The 15,715-nt window shown below is 41.0% G+C and overlaps 2 protein-coding genes across 6 annotated transcripts; both read right to left on the bottom strand.

The window, feature by feature from the left end:
• Positions 1–94: 94 nt before the first annotated feature.
• Positions 95–7,567, bottom strand: slc8b1 (solute carrier family 8 member B1). Of its 2 annotated transcripts, XM_051422849.1 has the most exons (16): positions 7,308–7,567; positions 7,142–7,220; positions 5,519–5,671; positions 4,976–5,028; positions 4,420–4,477; positions 4,129–4,234; positions 3,860–4,027; positions 2,879–2,992; positions 2,727–2,798; positions 2,460–2,590; positions 2,188–2,329; positions 1,971–2,092; positions 1,190–1,343; positions 998–1,078; positions 849–913; positions 95–707 (listed from the first exon to the last, which is right to left on the bottom strand). In XM_051422849.1, the coding sequence occupies exons 2-16, from the start codon at positions 7,166–7,168 to the stop codon at positions 522–524; spliced, it is 1,632 nt and encodes a 543-aa protein (XP_051278809.1). In that variant the 5' UTR covers positions 7,169–7,220; positions 7,308–7,567; the 3' UTR covers positions 95–521. The 2 variants fall into 2 exon arrangements, with proteins under 2 accessions (XP_051278809.1, XP_051278807.1); XM_051422847.1 differs by having other exon boundaries at positions 7,142–7,566.
• A 157-nt stretch (positions 7,568–7,724) lies between these two features.
• Positions 7,725–15,400, bottom strand: LOC127376182 (acyl-CoA dehydrogenase family member 11). 4 transcript variants are annotated; one of them, XM_051422843.1, is made up of 15 exons: positions 15,324–15,400; positions 13,938–14,233; positions 13,270–13,493; positions 13,047–13,146; positions 12,540–12,657; positions 12,227–12,369; positions 11,976–12,128; positions 11,486–11,580; positions 11,293–11,392; positions 11,060–11,200; positions 10,894–10,986; positions 10,710–10,817; positions 10,443–10,614; positions 8,467–8,533; positions 7,725–8,357 (listed from the first exon to the last, which is right to left on the bottom strand). In XM_051422843.1, the coding sequence occupies exons 2-15, from the start codon at positions 14,214–14,216 to the stop codon at positions 8,249–8,251; spliced, it is 1,902 nt and encodes a 633-aa protein (XP_051278803.1). In that variant the 5' UTR covers positions 14,217–14,233; positions 15,324–15,400; the 3' UTR covers positions 7,725–8,248. The 4 variants fall into 4 exon arrangements, with proteins under 4 accessions (XP_051278803.1, XP_051278804.1, XP_051278806.1 ...); XM_051422844.1 differs by having other exon boundaries at positions 15,319–15,383; XM_051422846.1 differs by having other exon boundaries at positions 15,334–15,353.
• Positions 15,401–15,715: the final 315 nt, after the last annotated feature.

The following is a 15,715-nucleotide window of genomic DNA, read 5'->3' as shown; positions in this document are numbered from 1 at the left end:
GATGTATTTTTGCTGTATAATACTGCTGGTAACTGCTTATTTACTTACAATAATTTAACACAGAAAGTGAGGAAAGACTAGTATTACTACTGTATGACCTGTAAAAACAAATACCAAACCAAAATTATTTAATTCCCCCAAAGCAGCTTTGTACAGGGTCATTTTAACATTTTGATTTACAGTACATTAAGTTAATTTACAATGTTTAAAGTACAAATTTCTACAACCTTTGTTTTCCCTCTGGATTCACAAAGTGCCATCGCAGCTCCAGTCAGCACAAACAACAGGTTGAATAAAGGCACAGTGTGATGATTATTTTCAGCTCTCCCTGAGCAGAGAAGTCATTGATTTGCCTGCTTGGTTTCAGAAACCCCCACAGGGTGGCTCTGGGTAGCAGGCAAGTGCACAAAGTGTTGACTCTTGTATAAATAGTGCATTAATATTATGCGTAAAAGAGGATGTCCATTCTTCTGCAGCCTCTGTTCCAGTGTGTCCTTTTGCATCAAGGGAGGATTGACACATTAGTGGATCTTGCCAAACTCTGTGAGTAGTGCAATGAGAAGAAAGATGACGTAAAAGACGAGGAGAAAGATCCCGTAGGCCCGACCCAAGTGGAACCGGCCCAGTGGAACAATGACGAAGGATAGGACCAAAGACAAACCAAGAGATCCTGCTAGAACCCACGTCAACAAACCCTCTAGTTCAAACTGAGGAAGAGAAAGAGACAAAAGATGCATCATCATTATCTTCATGTTCCAAAACAGTCTGATGTATCTGCGACTTCTATATTTCTCTGTATGTTTGACCACAATTATAAACTCTTGATGTGTGTTTGAGGAGGAGATTACCTGCACAAACGAGTGTGTTTTAAGCATCTGTAGCAGACACCCTAAACCCACTCCAAACAGCATGTCTGAAGGAAATACAGTCAAGGATGCAGTCATTACCAGCCACTGTTACACATGCCTCACACATACTCATATAAAAATAAGGATACTAAAGATGATGCCTCCAAAGCAGGCAGATATGGCCATCCGGGGGTAACCCTGCCGGGCAATGGTGATGTCTGAAAAACAGTCTGAAAAAGAAACATGCATACACATCATGTTAAATATATTAAGTACAAGCATCCTATATGTTTTGCAAAAAAGAAATTGGTTATATATCAATAAAAAAATGTATATATCACCTCCTATGCTGTTGCCCCAGGCCAACAGAGTCAACCCCAGCACAGTGTTGCTGAGACTCAGCACCACACCGAGCATGTGCAGAAGACTGACCACTTCAGAGGCTGCAGCGCTGATCAACACTGCACTCACCACGAAGCCTAAAAGAGCAAATACCTGGAGAGGGAAAGAGACAAACTTAGAATCACATGCAACAGATTTCATCATCAGAGCGTGAATACGACACTACACATTTCCAATCTGGTAATAAAAATGTTTTAAGAGCAATCACTAGTATATATATTTATAGCCACACTAGCAGCGTTGCTCTAGGGATGGCAGTGTTGTTTGGTCCAGAAATATTTCAACAACTATTGCCAGGAAATTTGATACAGATATGATATTTGTGGTCCCCAGAGGATGACGCATACTGGCTTTGTCAATCCTCGGACTTTTCATTTAGCACTGCCACCAGGTCACATTTTTTATTTGTCCAATTCTTGAGTTTATGACCAAATACCTCATAAACTAAAGACATTCTCATCAACCTCAGCTGTACTTTGTGTTTAGTGCCAATTAGCAAATGTTAGCATGCTTATGTCGGCATTTAACTCAAAGCGCTTGCTGTGCCTCAGTGGAGCCGCACAGAGCTGCTACCATGTAGATGAGCTGTAGACTGACAACTATAAACGATTGCATCCTGTCATATGTGTACAAAACCTGAAAGTGGCACTCCCTGACCCCCATCCACCCTACCCCCTTTATATTTTTGACAATGTCTGCTCCTTCTCCACAGATACTTACTGGCTGATATTTGGGGGGGCAGTCATTAGTGGTGGTGCAGAAGACAATAGCAGACAGGAAAAGTCCCAACAGCAGAATCAGCACCCAGAGGGGAAACTGCCCTTGGATCATATAATCTACATCTAGACATAAATTTGGGGGAAAAAAACTGATTACTACTGACTATGGCTGCTACAGTATGTCATGCTGCCTTTATCATGAAAGCTGATGCACTTACATTTTCCAGACTGGAAGACGAGCACACACACCAGGGGAGCAGTGATCAGATGAAGGCAGTTTAGTGGACGTCTCCAGTTCTTGTCTTCTTTATCAGGGTCGACCACAGGGATACAGAGCAGCAGCAGCACCTCTAGAGGTGTCTGATGGGTAAGATAATTAACATTACAAGAACTGTTTTAAATAGATTTTCAGTACTTTGACTTGGTGTACCAACCACATTAATATAGACATTGAGCTTTTTACACTGCTACTTGTATCTGTCACACACACCTTCAGTACTTTGAGGACTCTCCAGCTCCATGATTTCCTCCTCCACTTCCTGCTGTCGATCGGGTTCAGTGAGGTCAGCAGGATCTTGCCTGTGGACTCAGAGTAAGGCAGAAGTGGCCTGTACTCTGAGACTGAAACACACACACACACACACACACACACACACACACACACACACACACACACACGTTATGGCCCTCATCATGCAGAAAACTCCTGGTGCATATTAACTTATATTGTGGTTTATAAAAGGTCCTGCGTTCTTACCATACTCGTGTTGGATGGTCCCACCAGTCAGGCAGGGCACGTCCTCGTCAGATGAGTCAGACGAGTGAAACTCTGCAGCAAAAACAAAAGCTAGAATCACTGCCAATTGTGGTTTTATTGCCTGTATGTATATATGTATTTATGGTTCTAACCTGGGATATGTGCAACATTACGGACACTTGAGTTCATCGAATGTTTCTGCCGGTTGTAGATGTACGCGCTGATGATAACAGTCAATACATACACCACATAGAGGGCCAGGTACCCTAGAAAAAGGAGATGAAGATGAGAATGTCACAGCGTTTTTTAAAAATACTGAGAGCTTGAAACTTGATACATGGTTACATACACAGTACACTGTACAATGCAGTCTGCAGTTTGTGTGGAAATATCTAAATATGGATGTGGGATAATGATGATTGCAAGTGGCCTCATGTGCCCCCAGAAGAGTCGGTGATTCACAGAATCTGGTTGGGTGACTCTTTGAACTGCATTCTGGGATTGTTTTTGGTAAAAAAAAAAAAAAAAAAAAGGTGAGATTGCAGCCTGAGGCGGTGGATGTTGGCACCAGATCAGAAAAGCACTCTGAGACACACCACCACCCTGCAAGGCTGCAAAATCCTCTACATTTTTAAGAAAATAAAAGACATTGTTCAGATTTTTTTTAATTGATAGAAAATCATGGGTGTTAGATTTATATAAATGTATGAAGATTTTAGATTTAATGTCAAAAACTTCCTGTACCTATAATAAATAAACTAACATCACTTTTTTCTTGGCTCATGGCCTAACTTTCAATAAAGCCTCAGTGAAATATGTTGATGGGTAACTAACACACAACCAAATGGCTCTGAAGCAGGAGCAAAACATTTCTGAGGCTAGGGACAAAAAGAAAAACATCCTTTTCTGTAAAGTTTACCAGTAGCATAGAATAAGTGTGTTACATGTGGTATATTATAATTTTAAATATGTATTCATCAATACACCTCATTGACGGTTCAATATAAATGCCTAAGAGGACCAATATGCAACTAAGAATCTGATCAAGAAGGCAAAAAATACACTTGTACCAACCATATGTGTGTGTGTGTGTGTGTGTGTGTGTGTGTGTGTGTGTGTGTGTGTGTGTTTACCAAGTATTTCACTCAGTGTCGTGGTTCCTCTGTACAACATGAAGAAAGTCCAAAACACCGCCACCATGTAGAAGATGACATCACGCAGAAATGGACGCGAGGCCACAGCAAAAGGCTTGACCAGCGCCACGCTGCCTGCGACTATCGTGGTGACAAATATACCAGCTCCTGTTGGAGGGAGAGAAAGCGAGCAAGATCAGGCACATCCGATTTTCATGATAAAAAACTTGAGTTCATTTATCTTTGTGTGTGCAAGAAACTGTGCCTACCAAACAAGGCTCCGACAGCCAGCCCAGCTGTGTGTGGGTGGGAGAAGGCTGCAATGGCACTGAAGATATCTGGAGCACCATTACCAAGAGCCAGAAATGTCACGCCCTTAGCACAAACACCAGTCAAGGAAAATATTCTTCACGAAGACATAATTTACCAAGTATGACAAGTGAAACTGCAAAAATCAGAGAGAAGGGGAACTGTGCTGGTGAATCAGCAGTCTCACTGATTTGTACTGACTGCGCATAACACCATGAACTTCTGAGGGATGTACAGATAAAAAAGGATACAGCCACATTGTGAGTGAGGTGCAGACTGGTGGAGATTGCTGACAGGTTGGGACAGAAACTGAGGAGAAACAGTGGGGAAAAGAGGCGAGTCAATGGAAATGCAAAGCATACAGCAGCTTCTTCAGTGTGTGAAATGAGGGTGGGTGCGGTAGAAAAACAGAACAAACTGTGCTTCCTTTCAAGAAATCTCACAATGACAAAAAGCTCTCTAAAGTCATGTGACTATTAAGCTGACTGCACTGAGAGCATGAATGTGTGTGGGTAGCCTGCACATACTAGTGCCTGTAAATGTTGTGTTACACTCTCCATAGCTGAAAATCAGTCAGTAAGAATGACTAACTTATGCCAGCTGTTACGGACTGGCCTTGGCAGATGAAGGGGAGCTTGTGGGACACACATTGACACTGGAAACATGAGAGACACCTTTTTTTTTTGTTTTTTTTTTTTTTTTTTTATTTGGTCTTCCTCCTCTTTTTGAAAAGTGTCCTGAGATAACTTCTGTTATGAATTGGCGCTATACAAATAAAATTGAATTGAATTGAAAAATTGAACTTACAATTTAGACGCTGTGAGTCCAAGAATGACAAACAAAAATAGCAGCCATATAACCTGTGGAAAGAAGAAGAAAGTAAAAGGTGTGGTAGACAGTTGTTTTCTTTACACACACAGAAGTACATAGAAGTGCTGCTGGAGTCTGTCGTACTCAAACAAAACCTTGACAAACATGTTTGCTTGTTCAACTACACTGATCCCGTTGTTCCTAATCTCTAACGTAGACCATTTGGTTTCTACACACACACACACACACACACACACACACACACACACACACACACACACATTAAAAAGGTATTTCCAGTGTGACCTCTTGATTCGTTATGCTGCAAAAAGGGGAAATTCAAGAAGTTTTAAACAGTCTTACAAAAGCCCATTATTTAGCAAAGAGTGAAATGATAGTTGGTAAATCAGAAGTTTGATCATTCCCTGTTCTCCTGCAGTGAATTCAACTTCCTCAAAAGATCTGCCAGTGCTGAGATGAAGATTTTTAATGCTGCTTCTTCATGAAAACTATCCACACACACACACAAACCGGTCTTACACAGAGAGTGATGGTGAGAGGTACGAGGTTGGGAGGAAGCAGACAGAAGGCCACTCGAAGGTAGCTGATGAAGCCATCTTCCATGCTACAGTCCGGTGTGTTCTTCACAAAAGCACAGCGGTCTGCAGCACTGAGGTTCATCACGAGGTCGCACTGAACACACAAAAAGAAAGACATCAGTCCTATTTCCTCGTCTAAATGCCTCAACATACGACACAACTCGCAGACTTAAGTTATTAAAAATAAGTGTGACAACAGGATGTGACATGTTACTAAATTGTTCAGTGGGTCCCTGTTAGTCTCTGTTTTTACCTTCTATAATTGTGCATTTATACATTTGTATTAAGTACCAACCATGTAAAATACACATTACAGACAAGTGATAACTTTGTAATATTTTGCCCAAAAGCAAAGAAACCAACCAGTACTCCTATGCTGGAAATTTGATAAAACATAACAGTACTGAGGGATATTCAGCGTGTAGTGAGGACTAAAGATAAAATCCTCTATTATGGTATATTTATTTGATGATAATACATTTTCCTGGAAGAGTTCAGAAGAAAAACAATATCCAATACTGCTATAAAGTAGTCCTGCTCATTGATTAGAAATAATGGAGAAATTCCTCCCACACTGACATTAAATAAAATACTGTCCCAGTTGGCTCCATCGGTGGCCACTTTATTAGGCACACCTGTACAATATAATGCAATCCAGTACAGCAGCTCAGCCATAAATTCCACCTTTACAAGGATAATAATGTCCAGCTTTGGTTCACACTGTCAGAAAGGTATTAACCTAACTATATGTTTATTATTGGAGTTGTACTTGAGGGGGGGTATCTCTAATGTTCTCACCCCCATTTACAAACAAAAGGGGGACACTAGAAACACATTTCAATATAATGCAGTCCAGTACAACACCACCACTACTAACACCTCGATAATAAACACACAGTGGAATTAACACCTCTTAAAGTGCTCTTGAAGCTAGAATATGTGCCAGAGCTGTTGTACTAGAGTGTGAAGGCGGCAAGGAAGTGTATATCATCAACGCCAAATATGAACTGATATGATAAAGGTTTTAAAATTAGACTTAGACACAAGTTCAATGGCCAAGTCAAAGCTTTATTATTCTAGCTTATATTGTGCTACTGTAATAGTGGACTTGGTGCCTATGGGGTCTGGGGCCCCAGGATAAAGATCAGCTTTGCATAGTTGATAATCCAGTCGGGATAAAGTCTGTTAAATTGTGATGCTAATTAATTTCTCATTATTTTTCAAATAAAGTCAGTCACACACAAGATATAACAGAAGTTTAAACACAGTATCTACAGACTCATATCTGTCAGCTGTATGTGGACGACCCTGACATGTACAGGTTTGGTCTGCCCTTATGAACATGCACATATTACACATTATGAACACAGCAGTAAAACTTTATTCATACATGTAATCCTACTAATCATGTGACAGCTTTAAAAAAAAAACCTGCTGACAACCTGCCAGCTACAAATCACACTGCACACAAATATTAACCAGGAAACAGCACACACACACACACACACAAAAAATTGCACAATTTAACTGACAGTCAACATTTGCTGGATAAAATCTCACCAACCTCATCGTTGCTGCTTTTAAACATCATGACTCGTGTGGTGTTTGCAGACCAGCCGGTTAATCCGACATCAGGCTGCTTCCTGAGGACATGTAAGCCCGAGGTGAGCCCCTGGTGACACGACAACAACAGCAACAGTGACAGGCAAACAGCAAAAGACATGATTCACTTTATCCAGGAGCTGCGTCCATTCTGGTGGTGCGTTGACGGGTCTGTGGTGGGTTGTCTCAGTCCTGCGATCCGGACCTTTCAGCTTGAATTAAAATCGGGGGAAAAAAAAAAAATCCCTCATAATAAAAGTGGATGTTGTTGAAGTTGTAGCTTCACTTTAACATCTGTGGTTTGTTTCTTTACAGCTCTTTCACTGACTGCCCTGATTTAATGTCCGTGTACATCGTGTACACCTTCGCTTGAAACCCCACCTACTGTTTTTCAGTGCCGCCTTCAGGAACTCCTCGAAAACTCAGAATATCAAACGTAAAAAGTCCCCCAAAACTATAAAAATACAAAAAATAATTCACTAAATACATTTTTTTTTTCTGAGACAAAAAGAAATCAGTATAGAAGTGGAGAAAATAAAAATCAGTTGTATTTCTTATACATTCTTTGTTCATTTATTTCCAAACAAAACACTGTACATCACTTGATAGCCTTGTTAGCATGCTTTGCCATTATTTGATTTCAAATATACAGTTTGGCTCAGTAAAACACCATGATACAATAAACATACAAGATAATTTGTCTCAGTACAATTAAAAACAATTAGGTGTTGTAAAAATAGTGCAAATAAGCTCACACATCAGCTGTTTTTCCAACAGTACTAGAAGGCACCATGTAAATAAAACTTCTTGCTTATGACCTGTGCTCTAGTTAGTTTGTGGTCTGTTGATATTGGCCCACTCTTGCTTTCAACTTGACTGTGAATGAGAAAAGGCTGGGGTCATGTTTTATTCACCTACTTCAATCTCTTTTTAGCACCCAGGCCTAAAAAATAAATCATTTGTATACCGCAGAAGTGTGCTACAGTAAGGAGATCTGGTACAGAATTTAAATGAGGCACAGCAATGACCTGAATATCAAGTCACAGTTTCATCCGGTGAACATTCAGTCTTAGACCGGCCGGTCGTACACCAGCGCAGCATCCAGCGGCGGAGTGCTGGGATCATAGCAGCCTCTCGCCTGTTTAGTCGCCACAGGACACAAGTCGTGTTCACACCACCTGATGAAGGAATATAAAGGAAATACATGAATGCAAAATCTGCATTGTATCTTTCTAAAAAACTTTTTCTGAAGACTTGAAGACTGGCTGAGGTTTTTTTTTTTTTTACCTGAGAGCTGCATAGGTGTCGGATGGAGAGGCTCCTTTCCAACATGCATGGTCTATAAGAAGGGCACCTGTCAACATACAGAGAGTTGAAGGGGAAAGTCCACTGCTTTTACTCTACAGCACATGTGGAAAAAAGTTGCACAAATACTTTTGCGGCTCCAGAGCGAGCTATGCAATTTCTGATTAATTGTCAGTGTCGGTTAGGGCTGAAGACTAGTAAGAAAAGAAAATACTTTTAAGGGTGTGGAGAAGCGTGTGTACTAGACTGGAGCCCGCCAAAGCATCACGGGGGGTCACAAGACCTTCTTGATTTTAAAGTGTGTAAGAAAACTACATACACAGTAGGTCTATATCTCAGCATTTCGTTCATTTCTGTGAAACAAAATTCACGAAAACTAAATTAAATTGTTTTTTTCTGTAAGATACATCTTATATAGTATGTGTGATTGTTAAAAATAAAAAGTACAGAGAGAATTGTATAAAATATATCAGGAAAACTCATCTCTGATCAGTATTCACAGGAAATAATCTGCTCAAAATTCATCCAAATTGCTCGTTTTACAGAAACTTCCTGCAGTCTTTGTGTTCACTATTTGGGTTCATCGTACAGTTTATCAGTTGTTCTGTACTGTTATTGTTATGAACTTAATATCAGATGAAATAGCCATAAGATGTGTCACTTCATGTGTGACACATCATTGTTTACTCAATGATAGAAAAGGGGTCCTCTACATAACACACAAATCTCTGACTAACGAACTGTCCGTAGTCTAGAGGTGTGAATTGTCACTGATCTCCCGATTTGATTCGATTACGATTATCATGTCAGCGATTCGATTCCTCGATGCATCACGATGCTTCAAATACATTTTTCTATTAAAGCCATATAGGATATTTGACTTGATAGAATGCATTAAGATACTGTATAGTTCAATATAATACAGTTTTCTATATTACTTCATATGGTTGTTTTCATCCAAAAATACAAGTAGTAAGATATAAACAATCTTTTTTATTTAACAGTCTGAACACAGCAGACGGCACACACACACACACACACACACACGTGTCCCGATCGTGTCATTAGACAGAGGGACAGTATTCAGTGTCTCAGCACTTTCCTCACCTATGATTGTGACCATGTCCAATGCTGCCGGAGTATTGGCTCCTCTGCTATTGTGTGATGTTTTTTTGCACCTTGCAATGTGGCGGTGTTTGTACGAGGCTAACGGTGCGTTTTTATTTACTGATGCCGCGCTCACTAAATGACCGGCCTGTTGGTGATACGCATTGAGCTTTCGATAAAAAAAAAAGTCCAGTGGCTTATTGACATAACTGGGGTGTAAGGTCTCCAAGTGCCGTCTTAATTTGTTTGGTTTCATGCTGTCCGCTGCCAGAGTTTTTAAACATAAAACACACACAGGTCTTTCCTCATTTCCGACCGTATTCACGGTAAACCCAGGGCTGTGTAGGCTTCGTCGTATTTCCTGCTCTTATTAGGTTTATGCGGGTTACCGTCACTTGCTGTTCTTGCCTCTGAAGTCTCCTCCATTTTTCTTTTTACTCCTGTCAGAAACTTCTCCATCTCTCCTCCCCCGTCAGTCCCCCCTGCCTGTCACGCCCCACAATTTGAGAAGTACTGGTCTAGATGAAACGGGTTAGGCTACTGAGAATGTTATTTTTCATTTGAATGTTTATGCCGCGGCCGGAAAATTAACGAGCGACATCATTGCGTTATAATCGATTATGGTCGGCCACTGCATCGATGCAGCATCGTCCATGTCTGCATCGTGATGCATCGATTATTTGATTAAGTTCAACACCTCTACCGTAGTCAGCTTGTATTGTGGGTAATGTAGGCAACCAGGTTTTGACAAGGAAGAACACGTGCAATGAAAAAAGACAATATCTCTGGATTCTGTTGCATTGGGGTACTCTTTTAATGGAGAGGAGTGTTTGTGTGTTTGTGGTACCTACCCGTGTAGATGCGAGCCAGGCTGTATGCCAGGTCTCTGGCTGCTAGCTCCAGGTAGCCGGGTGCTCTGGTAGCTGCTACCTGAACAAAGTCCTCCAGTTCAGAGAGAGCACTGTTTACTGCTTTAACTGCTGGGGCCAGTGAGGAAACACTTGATGCACCTGCGAGCAGGGACTACAAGGAGAAGAAGTGCACATCACATTCCTGTTAAACTGTGTCATAGTTTAGTTACTGAACTTGTTTGACAGGATTATTCCCTGACCCTGTACCTTGGCGTGGGTGACGTAAGCATGGAGAACCATTCCTGAGCTACGAGCAACACAGCGCAGCACATCCAGAGACAGGACATTTGTGGTACCTTCCCAAATACTCAACACCTGAGAGAGAGAGAGAGGTGAGCTTCAAAATAGCAAAAACCTTAAATAACTATTGATTTTTATGTATTGACCTCACCTGTGCATCACGAAGTAGTCCAGGCAATCCGGTGTCCTCGATGTAGCCCTGTCCACCGAAGCTCTCCAAACCCTCCGACACCACAGCCACCGCCTGAGACAAAACAAACAAGTACAGTAAACATCAAGTTTATAGACAGTTTATCCCATTCGTATGAGAACTTCACCTGCTTCCCAGTGTACAGTTTGACCACAGGAGTGAGCAGACGCAGCAGGTGCGTATCAAGCTGGGTCGCCATGCCGCTTTCCTCTCGGCCCAACAGGCGACACACATCCATCACCAGAAGGAACGCTCCTCGAGTCTCCACCTGTCCCATGTCAGCAGAAGCAAGCATGAGTGAAGCATGATGGGAAACACTGTGTAGAGTTTGTGTAGTTTCTTCACCCTCTGGTAGCTTACCTCCATCCTAGCGAGAGTCTGTATGTGCAGTGGGTGGTCTTTAAGAGGCTTTCCAAAGGCAGAGCGGCGAGTGGCATAGTCACGAGCTAACTGGACCACCCTGTGATCACACACATTATTAATCAGCTTATTTTATAGCTTGTTTTAAGAAATGAGTGCAGGATGCAGTGAAATAGTACGAGTTGTATCCTGCCTTCTCATTGCGGCTGCTGCAGAGACGCTGTTGTGGATCCGCGTTATAGTCAGCATGTTGGCTATGGAGGCCACACCTCTCCCTTCCTCTGAGAGCTGTAAGTGTAAAGAAGGAATACAGATGTCAAGGATTTTTATATATTCAAACTAAATGAGCTGGCACAGTCTCAACTGAAGGATTAAATCACAAGTAAAAGGCATTTCAACATTGTCTTGTTTCTGTAATGTTTAGTGTTATATTTCCAAATAAAACAGGGTTTGATTTCCTGTCACAGCGATTATACCGCAGCCACTGGGTGGCAGTCGTTAGTATGTAGTATGTCCAAGACCATCACGATTAAAAGTTGTGCTACCTGTGACTGTGTGTCAAACGGCATGGCGCCAAATCTATCGTCATGAAACAGGAAGTTATCATAACTTCAGTGTGTTATAAATCAGACAAAGTGTCTGCAGTTTATCATTACTGTAATAAATGACGATGTGTAACTGACCCTGTGTGCCTGCAGGCCGTCCAGCAGTAACTCAGCAGTCGGCATCTGTCTTGTGCCCAGCTTGTCCTTCAGTCTCTGAACCTCTATTCCCTTCAGCCGGCCTTCCTCATCTCTACTCACCTCCGCGTAGAACAAAGACAAACCCCTGCTACCCTGTGGGACAGAGACAAGCACACGTACGGAACAATGAAATCACTTTGTAAGTGACTGAGGAAGAGTGATGACTGATGATAGAGGAGTGTCAGCAGTACCGGTGTGGTTGCTCCTGTTCTGTCCTGAATTCGGGCCAATGTGAGGGTCATGTCTGCGTCTGTAGCAGAGGTGAACCACTTGAAGCCATGTAGTTTGTATGAACCATCGGTCTGGGGAACAGCCACCGTCTCTGTGCCACTGCCTGAGGAAATGCAAGACATGGAGAGGCAACACATGATGGATTAGTATTGAGTCTTACTCAAGTAACAACAATTAAATATCACAGGGCCATATGTGGATAAAATAACATTTTCTTGAGTTCTTCTTTATGATACTGGTTCATGTAAGAGAACCGTCAGAGTCACTACTGACCCACGTCAGATCCTCCCTGTCTTTCTGTCATCCACTGTCCAGACGTCCAGAAACGGTCAGGCTGACGGGTTGTCAGACGACTGTAGGCTTCATCTGTTGGCCACGAAACACCTATAGACTTCACATACACGGCCAGAAAAAGGGTTACAGGGAGAAATCAGCTTGTACTTGTGTTGCAATAATCGGACTCTAAAACCCACGTTTACACAGAGCTGTTCAATAACCATACTGTTCCCCTAGCTGCTATAACACACCATATTTCTTCAGTGTGTAAGTGATGTAGGATGAAGCAGTGACAAAATCACAGAGGACAGTCTTTGCTTACAATGAGCAATTTTGGATAAAACTACACATTTTTGCCTTCATATTGCAATAATCTGGTTACTACAACTACTACAACTCAGCTATTGTTAAATTAACACAATGTATTGAGCAAAATAACAACGGTGTTTGTTTCAGACATAAAAGTCTACAACGTTAGTCAGATTATTTGATTTTCTGACAAACCTGGATGACTTTAGCAGCGCCGTCAGTCATGGCCAGAGGACAGGTGTAGAGACCAGAGGAGGGAGAGAAGATGTACAACTTGCTCATTTGGTACACACGACTGGAACACACACACACACACACACACACACACACACACACACACACATTTAGAACAAGTTATCCTATCAGAAACTGCAAAAAAAAAGTTAAACCGAAAAAGGAAGTATAACCATCTCCTAACCTCCACTCCCCAAATGACCTCTCATAGCCAATAGCGACCAGTCCTTCTTGTGCTGACAGGTCTTTCATGTGTTTCCAGGCTGGGGAGGTCACAATGTGGTCCACTCTGCGACCCCAGGGGTCAAAGTGCACCAGCCGTGGTGGCGTAACCTCACACTCCCTGCCCCAGTCATCCACCTCATTGGCCACACGTTCTCCAAATGCACACAGGTCTGAGAAAGCTGCCTGTGAACAAGTATATGCACAAATATCCACACAGATTATGAACAAGCTTCAGCTTATTAACTAGATACATCCTGTCCAGCTGTTTGCTCGAGCTGTTTTTAGTTGGAGATAACAGTAAGATGGAGCCTGGAAAACAACTTGTGTTGTTATTGGTTGTTTTGATTTAGAAAATGAGCGACTTGATGTTGCAGCAGCAAAAACAGGGAAAAAATGTGCATATGACTTAAGTTCAAACTAATTAACAAGACAAAAGTATTTGTCCAATAGCGTTTCTTTTTACATGCTTTCCTGATTTTAGTATAATATAATTGTAATATGCATCTTAGTTCTTTGCCTACAAAACAACTTATTTGACTGCCATTGTCAGGCATTCCACATGTAGCTCTGTGTCAGGTCATTTCTTTATAGTAGATTTTTAAGAGCAGCTGGAGGCCTCCTCCTCACCTCCTGGGGCAGGTGTCTCCTCAGGTATCCTCTGAGCAAGGCATCCTCTAGAAATGGGTTCTTCAGCACTGGCCTTTCCTGGAAGAAAGATCCTATCTTGGCCCTGGAGAACGGCAGGTAGCCTGCTGCCTCCCAGAGATGTTCTTCATCAGATCTTCTCATGCCCGGCTCTGCTACGCTGGCTGATCTGATGTGGGCGAGCTGTCGAGGAACACCACGCCATACCCTGCAGCAGCTCCCAGCTACACGGCGGTTCAGTAGGGTTAAGCATGCTGACATGGCTTAAAACCTGCAGTCTGGGGTTAAAGAGGAGAATCAGCACAGTGCTGCGAGATGAAGCATTCAACTGTGTGAATGCAGCGTGGGTGGAAAATTACTTGATTTTATTCATTCAGCAATTTAGAAGATTATCTAGAATCCAAAGTATAAAATTGTAATGTATAATATTTTGTATCTACATGTTTTATGTTTAGCCTCATGGAGACACCTTATACTCTTAAACAGGAGTTAAGTTAGTGGCCTCACATATTTCAGGTTTCAGTTTTTGGCCACAGTTTGTTTTGCTCTTAAATTATAAATGTCACAAAAGCGTACAGTAACACATTACAGTGAATTCAAGCAGATGAGAATTACAAATAATTCAATCCATAGTAATAGATGATGTTCTAGGATTCATATTTACATTTACAAAAGGTAAAGACAATACATGTGCTACTACAAAACACTGAAAGCCACAAACCAACATCATGTAGAATTGTTTTTTACACTACATTTGTAAAAAAGTGGTTACTTACTCTTGTGAAGTTATATTTTTAAAACATTTTTGACACAATTTTGTAAACATAAGCAGTAAAATGTATATGTAGGTAGCCATACGCACATTGTTGTCTAAATAGATTTATTATAGCTAGCTCTGTGTCTAAATTAAGAAGTGCTTTAAGTGAAATCTACCATATTATTTCTAGTTAACTAAGAATTTAAAAATCTCCAACTTAAAACTCAGCTAACAATCACCAAGTGGGTCAAAGTTCATCCAATTCCGCTGTCCTGTCCGTGCAGATATTAGCTTTCCTGTTAATTGTATTTGATAATAGTATCATGGTTAATACAGCATATACTTACATTAATAACTGTTACTTTATCCCTTCATCTAACTGCGTAGTTTAGCACTTTTATTTCGAGCTCTGCAACCACAACAGCTAACTGCTAACAGCTACGACGCTTTACTAAATCAGTTTTATATGCAATCACTTTTACTCAGTTTATATTAATAACTGCTTTGATAACATTGAATCTGGTTGATAACTGCTTTGATAACATTGTATATTCTGAATGTCAGGTTTAAACTGCATGGTTGTAAGAGAAGAAACAGCAATCTTACCTGACCTTAACTCACCAGTTTGTTTACATTCACCACTGTGGCAAACTCTCGCCTTCAAAATAAAAGTCCGGTTACTCAAAATACAAACATTAACTTCAATCAAATGGTATGCAAATACTTTTGATTTAAAATTATCTGATTTTGAGATCTCCCTTTGTCACAGCTTTGAAAATGTATATTTAAAAAAAAGTTTTCAGTTTTTATTTAAAAAAAAAAAACCCAAGTGCTGTTGAATTTAAACAATTTAAAAACATAAATGCTAAGAGTACCAGAAATTAGATTCCCTTTGCCTTAATTTTACTGGAATGGTGACAGTCAACACACCTATGGTTCATTTAGGTGAACTTACCCTTTAAGAGTTAGTTTTTACTGAAACTAATAGATTGCTTTTACTTTT

The sequence above is a fragment of the Dicentrarchus labrax genome, unplaced genomic scaffold (genome assembly GCF_905237075.1).
Source record: "Dicentrarchus labrax unplaced genomic scaffold, dlabrax2021, whole genome shotgun sequence".
In the NCBI taxonomy this organism is placed as follows: Eukaryota; Metazoa; Chordata; class Actinopteri; family Moronidae; genus Dicentrarchus; species Dicentrarchus labrax.
The sequence above is the reverse complement of the archived record's forward strand: the minus strand, read 5'-3'. Positions and strand labels throughout refer to the sequence as shown.